The 14,752-nt window shown below is 41.2% G+C and overlaps 2 protein-coding genes across 4 annotated transcripts in view; one reads left to right on the forward strand and one right to left on the reverse strand.

Moving 5' to 3' along the window:
• Add3 (adducin 3) overlaps nt 1-14,752 on the reverse strand; it is a 110,897-nt gene that overhangs the window by 88,998 nt on the left and 7,147 nt on the right. The window lies entirely within an intron of this gene.
• LOC121453945 (60S ribosomal protein L37a-like) lies at nt 6,665-6,953 on the forward strand. Its single transcript, XM_041661007.1, has one exon. It carries the CDS (start codon nt 6,675-6,677, stop codon nt 6,951-6,953), a length of 279 nt encoding a protein of 92 aa, XP_041516941.1. The 5' UTR covers nt 6,665-6,674.

Consider the following 14,752-nt stretch of genomic DNA (forward strand, 5'->3'; position numbering starts at 1 on the left):
AACAAATGACCTAAAACATTTCCTTTGCTTTGGAGGAGTGGAACTGTTTCTCATTTAAATACGTTCCTTACAAAAAAAAAAAAGTCAAGGCAGCCAAATTCACCCAGTTTGAATTTTGAATTTTCAATATAATGTTCCTAAACATGTCAGAAACATTTACCATATACATGACTTGCTTCAGTGGTGAGTATACTAAATTGGAACAATACACAGAAGATCAGCATGGCTTTTTGTTAAGAAAACAAGAAAGTTCATGACAAATTCCAGATACACACACACACACACACACACACACAATTATCCAATTCAATGAAAGACTTAAAAGCTGAAGAAAAAGCTAGATACTATTTCTTGAAAAGGAACCTCTAAGCCCAAGCAACTGAGTCTTGCGTGGCACAAACCCTGCTCTAGGGAAGGTCAATGGTAGAGTAAGCCCCCAGCTCAGAACTGCACCAAGGGGTTCCCTTCTCAATACAGCAAGAGCAAGGAACTGCAAAGGACTTCCAGCAGTGTGCCGCAGGGCGCCAAGGTCACTTCATAATCACTGAGTCCTCTGCCTGTGCTTCCGAAGAGGAGAGAGAGCCCTGGGACTCTAGACACTCCTGTTCCTTACTTCCCTTTCCCCAACTCTGAACGTTTCAAAGAAGTCTTGCTCCTGTTGCTATAAACCCCAAGTAAAAGGTAAACCTTTAGCAGACAAAGAGACTCTCAAGTCCAGAAAGCGAGACATAGAGGTGACCATCAACTGGCCAGCACCCTCTGCAGATCCCTCCCCTCCTTAATTCTCAAACTCCCTTCCCTCTACCAAGTGTCTGCCCACTGGGGTGGAGGGCCCAGGAGTCCTCGCTCTAAAATAATGGCCAGAGATTCTGTGCTCCTGCCTCAACACTAGACACTTGAAGATTAAACATAATTAATGCTGCAAAACATAGACCTTAAACTTTCTTTTTGTTTGTTCTTTTGAGACAGTGTTTCTCTATGTAGCAGTCCTGGCTGTCCTGGAACTCACTTCATAGACCAGGCTGGCCTTGAACTCACAGAGATCCACCAGCCTCTTCCTCTTGAGTGCTGAGATTAAAGGTTTGTGCCACCACCGCTGGCTAAAACTTTTTTAATCCACCAAATACTGGGTATGATTTAGAGTATGAGTGCAAAGTAACTACAACGAAACCCTCACCTCCAATACCCTCTGCCTTGAGAGGGAGGGGGAGGGAGAGAGGGTTTCAGTAGAAAGAGATAAAGGCGGGCCTTCCTGTAGATTTCCTTCCTTCCTTCCTTCCTTCCTTCCTTCCTTCCTTCCTTCCTTCCTTTTTTTGATTCTTCCAGACAGGGTTTTGCTGTAGCTTTGGAGCCTGTCCTGGAACTAGCTCTTCTACCTCCCGAGTGCTGGGATTAAAGACGTGTGCCACCACTGCCCAGCTAGATTTGCTTCTTAAGGAGCAATATATTCGACAGGTTGAAGCCAGAAAAGTTTTGATTCAGACAGAAACCTTAAAGGAAAATATCTCGAGAATAATGTACAAAGGGTACTGGAGTCACTTGGTGAGGACTTTTCACTGTTTTAGAATAATGTACAGGGTACTGGAGTCATTGGTGAGGACTTTTCACTGTTTTAGAATAATGTACAGGGTACTGGAGTCATTGGTGAGGACTTTTCACTGGTTTAGAATAATGTACAGGGTACTGGAGTCATTGGTGAGGACTTTTCACTGGTTTAACATCTGTGCCTTACAGACTTCACTCCCTAGTTCTTACTAAAGAGTAATTTTAAATACTCTAAAATGAAATTGATTTTACAAACGTTTGGTTAAAATACTAAGTTTAAATCAAACTTAAATCTTGTTTTGGAAACAGTTGGGGTACCTTTTATACTTCTGACTTATTTTCATTATATTTTATGCTCATAAAATATTTTAAGTTTGGGCTGGAGAGATGGCTCAGAGGTTAAGAGCACTGACTGCTCTTCCAGAGGTCTTGAGTTCAATTCCCAGCAACCACATGGTGGCTCACAACCATCTGTACTGAGATCTGGCGCCTGGGCATACATTGAGACAGAATGTTGTATACATAATAAATAAATCTTTAAAAAAAATATTTTAAGTTTTATGAAGGATGTTTTTGGATAAACAAGTTATTTCAAACTTTAAGATTTATATTATGTATGTAAGTCTAAGCATCACATGTGTAGTGCCTATGGCCAGAACAGGGCATCAGACTCCTTGGAACTGAAATAACAGGTGGTTCTTAGGGCCATGTGAGTGCCAAGAATTGGATTCAGGCCTTCTGCAAGTGCTCTTAACCATTGAGCCATCTCTCCAGCTCCCACCCCCACAACATTATTTAATACTTAAAACTTTTGAAAATAATTTACAAGTTAATTTTGTGAAACTCAGTAGTTTTTCCACAGTTGTAAAATCACAATGTTCTTTATATGTCTTAGTATAAAGAAATACATTAAAAATGCCCAACCTATAACAAAGCTATTAGAAACATCAAAGGAACCAAACCTTATACTAATTGTTTCACTATGTAAATCATGTCATTTTATTGGGTTAGAGCCTCCATTGAATTTACAAAACAAAAAAAAAAAAGATTCTGCATGTGACTTTTGTCTTTTCTAGTTAGCTGCTTCTGTGTGTCACCATCTGTTTACTTCTAAACTTTTAAGAGGAACCACTAACTGCAATCAAAGAAAACCTTCCAAAGGACACAATGACTTCCTACAGTTCTGACGTGACAGACATGGCACACTGCAACACCTAACGCCTCAATTATTTCCTTTTTATTATTCCACTTCCCAAAAGTCTAAAATGAAACACAAAAGCCTAACATGGGGGTGCAGGTTCATTTGGAAACAAAAAGATTACTCCTTAGCAAAATGACTGTTCATCTATTTCTAAATGCACAAACGAGAACAAGTTCAAAGACTGTCGGGAAGGAAGAGCTGAAAAGTAGTCACACAGATTAATAGTCCGTTTCTAAACTATGTACCAGAAGGAAAATATCGTCAAAACTTGTTCAATCTACCTAATTCCCAGTAGGACAGCTGCTATCTTTTCTCTATCACAAGTCAAGAGAAGTGAAAATGGGGTAAAATCATTAACTTTCTATCTACAGGGATCTTTAGCAAGTTACATGAATTTCTTTCTTCAAAATCTATGCAACACCACAGAAAAGATGTTTGTAGATTTTTATTTCTCGGAGTTCTAAAGGCTGGATAAATCAAAACCCAGAAGTTGAGCTATCTGGTGTTTGGTGAGGGCCAAATTTCTGCTCACAGCTTTAACCACTACACCCCATGCAGGAAGGCCAATGTCCCTGGGGTTCCTTTTGTACGGCATTAATCCTATTCTTGTGGACTTATCCAAAAGCTCCACCTGAAAACAGTACCCCATTAAAGATCAGTTTCAATATGAGTTGGGGTGAAAATAAACAGTTTAGCACTCCTTTCTAACCCCAAAGTCATGGCTTCAGTTCACTGCTCACGTCTAAATGCTTCTAAACTCAACTCTACCAGCACCCGTTCCCTTCACTGCCACGACATCGTCACACCAATCTGACACATCCAATTATGGTTTTCACCAACAAAAACAGGTTATTAGAGTAAAGTCTAAAGTTCCTAAAATACCACCACCCAAAGCCCTCGATACCAGAGTGCTCTCAACCTCATTGTCCCTCTCCCCCACACACCCACCCGAAGTTTCATGTGGCTTTGGGATCCCACTGCCTTGGCTGACAATTCACCTTTCTCCGTAGAGCGAGAATCCTAAGGGACCTATCAGATTTAAATTGAATGCCATGTCCTCCCTGAACAGTTTCTCCTCAGCAGGATAAGCAGCCCTTCTCCACCTGCCATTCCTTTTCCCTCTTTCCTTTATTTGGATATGACGCTGTAGCATAGGCTCACCTGGAACTCAGAATGCAGTCACACAGCCTGTAACTTGTGGCAGTCCCCCTGCCTCAGCATCTCAAGTACGAGGATGACAGGAGTGAGCCATCTTGCCTGGGTGCACTTCCTTTATAGTCTTGGCATGGCATAATTCTCAAGTACGAGGATGACAGGAGTGAGCCACCTTGCCTGGGTGCACTTCCTTTATAGTCTTGGCATGGCATAATTCTCAAGTACGAGGATGACAGGAGTGAGCCACCTTGCCTGGGTGCACTTCCTTTATAGTCTTGGCATGGCATAATTCTCAAGTACGAGGATGACAGGAGTGAGCCACCTTGCCTGGGTGCACTTCCTTTATAGTCTTGGCATGGTTCTCAAGTTGGCGGCGGAGTCATAGCCATCAAAGAACATATCCTTCTAAAAAATTTAATTCTAATCAAGATATTTTTTCTAAAATTTAAGGAGTTCATTTTATGTTATATGAATTACATTTTGGCCAAAAAAAAAAAAAAAAGAAAAGAAAAACCACTAAATGGCATGGTGGCATACAAATATAATCCCAATATATGGGAAATTAGGACACAGGGGGACTGAGAATGTGGCCACCCCAGGCTACACAGTGAGATCCTGTCTCAAAAAGGGGAGGTAGTTCTGAGATGTAGCTCAGCAGTAGAGTACTCGCCGAGGATGACAACACACCTCTATAATCTAGGTGCAGAAGAATCTGAAAATCAAGGCCATGCTCAACTCAATAAGTTGGGAGGCCATCCTAGGGACTACAAGACACCTGGAAAGACCCCAAAACTGTAGTGGTGGTTGCAGTTGTAGTAGTGTTGGTAATAATAAAAATTAAACTATTAAGATAGATGGTACATAGCAAATTAAAGAATCATTTCATGTACTTTCTAAACAGGTAAATCTTCAATGGTGACATTTTTCAGTAGCTAAATATCATCGTGCGCTTGCCAGAAATACTGTAAATTGAGTGCTCCGTATTCTTTAATTACAGTATGGAAAACATAGATCATCTTTATCAATCTAAGACCTCACAAACTTATTTATAAGCTGGCTCTGCTCCCCAAAACCCACAGAACTGATAACCATAGAGCCTGCTACTGCTCAACTAGCTCATCCCTAGAACACGGGCATTAAAGAGATTCACTCATGACTTCCCAAGAACACCTCTTGATTTCTATTTGAATGAACTTAACTTCTTTAAGCAAAATAAGCAAAACCAGGTTGGATGTGACAATTTTTGTTTCATCCAACATTTTCCTGGGAGAGCAGTGCTTTTTCAGAAATAAGGGTCACAACAATTGTTAGTTGTTCTTTATGGGCATATGAAGGCATGCAATACATTTTCCTGATACTTTCTTATATACTGAGGTATAACCCAGGTAGCATTGAGTTTGTTCTTTCAAACTGTCTATTTCAGTGACTTTTGAATACAATCACGACATTGCAACCCTCACCACTATATAGTTCCAAACCTCATCACTCTAAAGGAAGCCTGGTATGTACCACACTCACTCCTTCACCTTCCTCTGCACCAGAATTCGTCTTGTAAGTGGACCCATAGAGCACGTGTCTTTCGGTGCCTGCTTCTTCTTTTGCATAGGTTTGTCTGTCTCGCTACTTCATTTTATCTTACGATAAACAGTGTTTCATCTTACACGTATACACCACTCTATTTTATGACCAATTAGCGTTCTACTGTGGCGATATACTGCCCTTACTTATCTGCTTCTCAATTGTTAGATGTATGCTCCGCTACCACTTTTTGACTATGATGAGTAATGCTTCTATGAACGCTGCTGTACATTTATTTTTGTGGAAACATGTTTGTGTTATTTTTGAGTGTATAGCTATCAGAACTACTGGGTCATAATGATAACTGTTCCTATTTTTAACCATGTTAACTGAGAAACAGCGAGGCTACTCCATTTGCAATCATAATCATCCTTAATTGAGAATAACAATGATTTCTTTGTCTTTAATTTTAAAGATATCCTTGGGTACTAAATGTCATTTCAAGCCCTTACTACAGCAAAATTTTTCTTCTGGTCACTAAAGGGATTAAGTATGTATTCTGGTTTTTTGTTTTGTTTTGTTTTTGTTTTTTCTGAGACGGGGTTTCTTGGTGGAATAGTCCTGGCTGTCCTGGAACTCACTCTATAGACCAGGCTGGCCTTGAACTCACTGAGATCCACCTGCCTCTACCTCCCAAATGCTGGGATTAAAGGTGATTACATACCACCCAGTGAGTATGTAATCTAAAAAAAAAAAAAAGGACATAGGAACCAAACTTACACTCAGTCTATAGCTAGGCAGGGACCTCCACTCACAGCAGCTTCCAAACTGCTAATGAGTCCTGTCTGCCAGAATGCTCTCTATCAGGGGCCTGTTGTCACCCTTCCTCCTTCAAACTTCAGGATCAAGCTTGATTCTTCTCTCTCATTTATACCCCACAAGCTAGTTTTAAAATTTTGTTCGTGCTACCTTTAAAATATACCCAGAATCGTTGTGGGGGAGGGAAGATGGGAGGAGAGGAGAAAGAGGGAACTATAGTTGGTATGTAAAATGAACAAAAATATATACACACCCAGAATCCAACCCAATCTCACTCCTTCTACCTGATAATTCCTCACCTAGTTCTCTGAATCGGCCTCTTCAGCAGTCTCCCCGCAGCCACACTTGCTTGCTGTGGGCTACTCTCAAAACACAGCCAAATCGTCTTTAAAAAATACATGTCAGGCTCTCCGTGCTTGGCTTAGGTTCCGGCGACATGGCTAAACGCACCAAGAAGGTCGGGATCGTCGGGAAATATGGGACCCGCTATGGTGCCTCCCTCCGGAAAATGGTGAAGAAAATTGAAATCAGCCAGCATGCCAAGTACACGTGCTCCTTCTGTGGCAAGACCAAGATGAAGAGACGAGCCGTCGGCATGTGGCACTGTGGTTCCTGCATGAAAACAGTGGCTGGCGGGGCCTGGACCTACAACACGACTTCTGCCGTTACAGTGAAGTCTGCCATCAGAAAACTGAAGGAACTGAAACACCAGTAAAAGTGTTACAATTTGATACCCAAGCCTACTCAATAGTGCACAGCCAACTAAATAAATGGGTTAATTTACGTAAAAAAATATACATGTCAGCTCGAGAACCCAGACAACAAAAGGACTCTTAAAGAGACATACATAAATCTACATAGGAAGGAGAAAAAGACAAGGTCTCCTGAGTAAATTGGGAGTATGGGGGTCACAGGAGAGGGTAGAAGAGGGGGAGCAGAGAAAGATGTATAGCATAACAAAAATAAATGAAAAAAAATGTCAGCCAGGTGGTGGCGGTGCACACCTTTAATCCCAACACTCGGGAGACAGAGGCAGGCATCTCTGGATTTGAGGCCAGTCTGGTCTACAAAGCAAGTTCCAGGGCAGCCAAGGTTATGCAAAAAAACCCTGTCTCAAAAAAAACAAATAAAACAAAAAATATGTTAGACTGTCATATCTCTGCTCAAAGCCATCCCAAGGCTTCCTGTTTCCCCCTTCTCTCATTCTGTTTCTTCCAGGCCAGCTATGTGGATCTGGCGGGCTCTGGGCTTGCTCCCTCTGCCTGCAATGTTCTTCCTCACACATCCACACACACACTATCCTCTGCCTTCACATCTCTGTTAGTGTGCCACCTTCTCAGTGAGGGCTTGACCTGGTCATTCTATTTAAACTGACGTTTACCCCACAAAGTTCTATTTCTCTTCCCTGTTCTACATTTCTCTACAACATGACATGTAATGTATTCATCCATTCATTTCTATTTGTTCCCACAAACACAATCTCCCTTAGACCAGAAGGGTTTGCCTGTTGATTGAATCTTCAGCACTTAGAAGAAAGCCAGCACATTACTAACTGCATAATAAATATTTGCTGAATGAATAAAGGAATGACTGGAAGGAAGCATCAAACTGGTCAAAAAATGAAAACCTAAACAGAGGCCACAGCAACATGTACAGGAAAAACACTAGTAAGCATAATACGATCAGGATGGGAGCTGAAAGCAGCATTTCTGTAAAAATACACCAATGTTTGTGCAGTGTGTTTTGGGAAAAGGTGCTCTCTTGGCTGTCTCATGTTATTGGAAAGGATTGCTGCTGCTAAAGACCGTCAGCTCCTGAGAAATCCAGACTCTCAGAGTTGACAAGCTCCTAAAACGATGATATCCTCTTAGTTGACACAGAGACATGAGGCAAGGATTTGCATGGTGTCTGCTTTCTATTTGACCCACTTCCATGATCTTCACCCCATACAGAGGTGTCTCCGCTACCTGGCAACCAAAACTACTAACTAGTGAGATCTGTGTTCTCTGCGTTGACAAGCATATCACTTTCAAGAACCTTAGAGTATGTACCACAACCCTTCACATATTTTAACATGTAGAACACCAAATATGCCTCCAAAAGTTATACTCTTTTTCAAGTAGTAAATTATAAGTATGGCCAAGTCCAAGTGACACAAGTCCAAGTGTACATTCTGGAACAGATAACTTAAACTCTAAAACCAGATGTTATTCTACAAACATTTTTAAATAGCTGTATCTCATGATATCACTAACTCATTCCATCCATCTATCCACCCTCCCTAAGAACAGTAAGACACAGACAGAACAGTTCTATAGTGTCAACAAGCAAGAGTTAATAAATAGAGATTGTTTTTTAAAAAAATACATGCCTCTTCCCCAAAGGAACACTGCTTATTCAGTGTTGGGAATAATAAGGAGTCCTAAAGTCTTCTGCCGATGCCAACTTTACTAAGCAATATGACTCTCAGCTGTTCTGTAAGAATGCCCCTCTGAGCTGCTATTTTCATGTGGAGTCTGTGAAAGCACTGCTAATGTCTACGTGATCTTCATTACACCAGCACCACCCGACCATATTCGACCACCAGCTAGAGAGGAAAGTCCCCAGCACTACTGTGTTGTGACCTCCTAACCCTTACACAGAGATTGTAAGGTACAGTTAAAAATGATTTCCATCATGCTATAGGAAAAGTCATGGACAGGAATCTCTCCCCAGAATCCTTCTGGTGTTTCTAACTAGTAAAATCCTAACTTCCTTTTAGGCCCACTCTTACCCTCTTTCTAAATACTCTATGAAGTTTTCTTTTCTATGGAGTCTGTTTTCTGTGCCTGTCATCCAGCATCTAATACATACTGGAGCCAAGTAACATCTTTTGTACTGTTTCCGTAGCTGCTTTTCCTAATTTTAACAGCAGAAATCAGAATCTCAAGGAGTTATGCTTTTCACAATCTACAGTTTTCTAGCTGCTTATATGGTACAGTGTCAGCCCTTACATACGAAGGGAAGTCAGCAACTCTAAAGTGGTGGCTGAGTTACATACAGCATGACTGTTGCTGAATTACAATGTCAGAGGTTTTAGTTAGGGCTGGAGAAATGGCTCAGTGGTCAAGAAAACTGATCTCGCAGAGGACCCGGGTTCAGTTGCCACATAGGATAGCTCATAACCGCCTGTAACTCCAGCTCCTGAGGATCTGACACCTTCTTCGGGTACCTGTAGACACCACATGGGCGTGTACAAATACACACACACACACACACACACACATTTTTTTAAAAAAAGAAGCCTTTAGTTATATCAAAACAATGATCTTCAACTTTCTAAACTAATAAGAATGTCTTATAAGGGTAAACTATAGAAAATAAACAAAAATAGCACAAAAGAGTAAGCAAGTCATTTGTTTGTTTTTGAGACCAGTCCTATGCAGAACTCTAGATATAGACCAGGGTCCAACCTGTCACAATTCTCCTGTTTCTGAATCTCAATTTTCCACATCCTGGTTTTACAGGCTTGAGCCACCACTTACACACAATATGAATCTCCTAATTGGATGACTCCGTGAATTTAATAACATATTACTTTATAGATGACATACAGTGCATCATATTTAATGGTGTGCAAAGTGTACTTGGTATGCACGACATGTTGAGGTTCCCCTCAGAATCTCAGACTTGCACGCAGTTGAATGATATTGTGTTGTAGACACGAGCTATATTGGTCCTACTGCAAGTACAACCGCCTAAAAAATATTTAGGAGGATGAAATATATGGGGCTGGAGAGATGGCTCGGCATTTAAGAGAGTATACTCCTCTTGAAGAAGACCCCAGTTCAATTCCCAGTAGCCACATCAGGCAATGACCTGTATCTGCCTTTAACTCCAGTTCTGGGGGGATCTGATGCCTCTGGCCTCCTCAGACACCTGTATTCACATAGATTCATACACACACACAACTAAAAATTAAAATAAATGATACATAAAATAAAGACAACTAATAAACCCCTAATTTTCTGTTCCTTCCCATAAATAAGCCCAGCAGAAACCTGTAAAGTAACTCACCTTCCCTTCCCAGGAAGTCATATGCTTTAAGCACAGTGGCTAAGGCATGTGAAACAACTTACTTCACGGCTAAATAAACTCTTCGTGTTAGCTTAGAGTAAAAGAGCAAAAGGAACAAACAAACAAACAGTACAGAAAAAAAAAACAGAGAACACTTCAAAACCTACTTCATGAATACTTCCTGATTCTAGTGAAAATTCAACTGTTTACCCATCTGTTTCCCCTTTTAAAAGAAAATCTTTCCCAGTGAAGACAGAAATATTCTAATCCTGGTTCGAACCTTCTGTGCAGTCGCTACAAGGACATGTGTAAACCTAGGAACACCACAGCATGGTGTTTAGGGACAGCTTGGAGTCCCTGAACAACTCCTGACTGTAATCTTGTATAAAAGCCTTACTAGACTTCAGATAAATGTAATACTTTAACATGATTCTGGCGGTTGTTAAGGGCTGATAAAAATGGCTCCCTAATTAGTTACATAATGAATACAGAACAATCGAGGGTATTCTTACAGTAACAACTAGTTACATAATGAATACAGAACAATCGAGGGTATTCTCAGTGTGACAGTTTCAAAGTGGCTGTCAGAGCCCTTCTCCTCTGGCCAGGACAGGTTTGCTCCAGGTAGCCCTGCTGACCTTGACAGCTTTTGCTAACTCCAGCTCTCTCCACTCCTGCTACTAGTTCCACGAAGACAGGAAAAAAAAAAAAAAACCCCAGAAGATAGCTAGGATACCTTAAAAACAAAAAACTAAACAACAACAACAACAACAACACTCCTCTTGGAATCGGTGAGTTCACTCAAGTAGGAATCACTGCCTTAGACACTGACATAAAGAACAAACTTTGCTACTATTTGCTGCAGCCGTCAATAACCAGACCTATTAATAAAAATGCCTCAAAAATAATTTTGTTTACCACCTAGTTTATTAATTTCATGGCTAGACTGTTTTTAATATCAATCCAACAACTTCTTAGGGTTTCTTCTTCCCCATGCATTCCGACAAGTGCTGAGTTAGTTCTTCATTGTGTGTTCAGACCTCCTGCTGGGGAACATAATTAAATTGAAGCAGGCAACAATTCCTCTTGGTACTCAGAGCTTTCCACACCCTCCAAATGAGGCCAGGCCTGGTTTCTCCAGAAACGGGCCTGAGTTCTGCAGGAAAAGCTCAGGTGCTGCTCAGCTTAGTGCTGGCCATTCAGTAGATGGCACTCTTCTCTTCAGGGTCAAGTTAAACAAGCTCCAGGAGGTATGTGCTGTAACATTCAGGTATGACAGAGACAAAGCAAGAACTCCTTCTTCAAAGCACTTCACTGATAGTCAAATTTCTCCTGTAATGTGTTCATCAAAGCAAGGGGCCCAGCCAGAAACTTTAAAATAGCCCAAGCATGCTTTCCTAGCATGTGTAAAGCCTGGGATTTGAGTCCCTGCCCTATAAAGAGCCCAGGGAAATTGAGATTATTATGTACATCAAATGCAATATGCAATCACTAACTTAAGTGACTACTAAGTATTCAGTTTCTCAGAGCCTTTACTATGGCAAGCAAGTACGATTTTCTTATTTGGGCATAAAATGCCCCATCCCTATTGCATTTAGGGATAGTGGTGATAGTATGAATGTACATGGCTGGTGACTAGGTTCTTGTCTATGATGCATTTTTCATTAGGGTAACTAATGATTGCAGAGTACTTAGGGAACTATGATTTTATCACTATCAATATTTATTAGGACAAAGAAACACTGATTGAAAATCAGCTTTAGGGGCTAAAGAGATAGCACAGTGGTTAAGAACACTCACTGCTCTTCCAAAGGACCCAGGTTCAATTTCTAGTGCCCACACGGCAACTCATAATTGTCTCTAACTCCAGTTCCAAGGGATCTAATACCTTCACACAGACACATATGTAGGCAAAACATCAATGCACATAAAATTAAAATAAACTATTTTTTTAAAATAAGCCTGGTATCCAACTAAATAGACCAAACATTTTGATACAAAACTGTTACAGATCTAGTTTTGTAAAAATAAAATGTTTAAGCCGGGCGGTGGTGGCGCACGCCTTTAATCCCAGTACTCCGGAGGCAGAGGCAGGCGGATCTCTGTGAGTTCGAGACCAGCCTGGTCTACAAGAGCTAGTTCCAGGACAGGCTCCAAAACCACAGAGAAACCCTGTCTCAAAAAACCAAAAAAATAAAATAAAATGTTTAAAACAATGTGAATTTCTCATTCACTGGTGATATTTTACTTTAATAAAGAATGGCTGCTGGGGGACAATGGTCTTTTATCCTGTCACTTGTATTATTTTTTTTTTTTTGTTTCAGGGTGAGGCTGAATGTTTATTCAGGGGGTTATGGAGGAGGAAGGGTGAAGGGGGGACAGAGAGAGAGGGAGAGAGAGAAAGAAAGAGAAGAGGAGAAAGAGACAGAGAAGGGGGGAAGAGAGAAGTGGGGAGAGAGGCAGAAGCAAAGCTGCCTCTCCGAGAGGAAGATGGAAAAGAGCACTTGTATTATTTTTAATAAAATGCTGATTGGTCAGAATGTCATGAGAAAGTGCATCATTTTAGCAGCTGGTACCCCAAAACCCAGTCTTATAGTAGCGCTGAATGGCCCACTGATATCTCCCAGTAGGCTGAGAATTATTATAAGTAGGCACCGTGAAAATAATTTTTTCTCTTTTTCTTGTAAAGGTATAGTGAAGAAACAATCCTTTAAATTAATAACTTTGAGAGGCCATCCATTTGGTAACAAATGGCTCGGGGGGGCCAGGAAGATGGCTCAGTAGGCAAGGCTCCCACACAAGCCTGAGAATCTGAGTTTAATTCCTAGTGCCCACAGGAAAAGAGTGTGTGTGTGTGTGTGTGTGTGTGTGTGTGTGTGTGTGTGTTTGTAGTTCCAGTTCTGAAGATGGAAACAGGAAGATCCTTGGGGCTCACAAGGCTAGCTGGTCGGCCAGCCTAGCCTATTTGGCAAAGCCCATTTAGTTCCTACTGTGAGACCTTGTCTGCAAACAAACAAACAAGCAAGGTAGACAGTTCTTGAGGAATGACACCCAAAGTTGACTTCTGGCTTCCATATGCATACACACATATGTGTATATGAACATGTGTGCATACATGCAGGTATGTGAACACATCCAAAAAACTGCCCCAACTATTAGGTGAAGAGTGAGGTTTTCACACTTCTGGTTTCAGAGATCCTTGTGTGAGATCTAAAAGGCAAATTAATTGTGGACATGGAAGAAACTCTAGTGTCATCTCCAGGTGAAAGCTAGTTTTCAGCAGTTACAAGGAACCGACCTGAGGGGAAAAGTTTCCTTTCCCTAGGAGAGAGAATACTGCCCCAACAACAAAAGTCATAAGCAAAAGGCAAGCTAGGGACAACACACCGCTCTAACGCTTAAGAAAAGAGCAGTGTGTATGGCAGACGAGCAATGGGCTGACAGTGCCATGGCCAATCTCTTTCCCTCTCCACCGTCCATCTGCCCCAGACCCAGGAGCAGTAATGAAGTCCCACTCATCAAGCTCTAGTGCCCAATCATAATTCCACTTAAGGTCCCACTATTGCCTTTTCCCAACCACTTCCTTGGCTATTACCAGACTGGCCCTGTAGAATCTTTTTTTCCATGACAGTGAAAATAGAAGAGTCATAGAGCTAACTGTCGTGGATCTCATTTCTAAAGGATTAAAAGTAGTGTTTTTCAAAGTTCCATGGGGTAGGGAACCCTAAATATATTTCTTTAGACATACCAAGTAAACCTGTCTTCTCCATCATCTTTCAGCTGTGGCACTCAGTCATCCCATTAGAACAGAAGTTGAGAATATTGTATGGTAAAGAAAGAAACACCATCCTTGCACAGAGTGAGTGGAGCCACTGTGGAAGACTCCACACTAACTCTGATGACCAATTACAGACACAAACCAAATCCCCAAGGTCAAGGGAACTGCTCCAACCTGACTGATTTCTATATTGTTGGAATTCCAGTCTAATAGCAGGTAATCAGCCACCAGCCTCAAGAGCTGAGCTGAATACGCCTACTCGCATCTGTGAAGCCCTCTCCATTTTTATATAAGGACAGCATTTCTTGGTGTATGGGGAGTAAAATATCACAAAATGAATTTAAAGGAGATGGCTAAAACAATAATGAGTTCATGCATATTACTCAGAGTAAGTTCTGTTTGTAATTTCAGTGCTTGCCTGATATCTACTTGCCTTTAATGCATAATGTAGGCATTAAAATTATGTTAGAGGCTAAGGAGATCACTCAGTAAAGTGTTTGTCATCAAGTACAAGAACCTGTGTTTGATCCTTAGCACACATGTAAAAAGCCAGGTGTTGGACCCAGCCAGATGATTCAGTGGGTAAAGGTACCTGCCTTCAAGCCTGACAACCTGAGACTGATCCCTGGAACCCACATGGTGAAGGAGAAAATTAACAACCCGGTTGTCTTCCAACCTCC

This window comes from Microtus oregoni, unplaced genomic scaffold (genome assembly GCF_018167655.1).
Source record: "Microtus oregoni isolate MIOR12 unplaced genomic scaffold, Mior012 000012F_ref0000307, whole genome shotgun sequence".
Taxonomy (NCBI): domain Eukaryota; kingdom Metazoa; phylum Chordata; class Mammalia; order Rodentia; family Cricetidae; genus Microtus; species Microtus oregoni.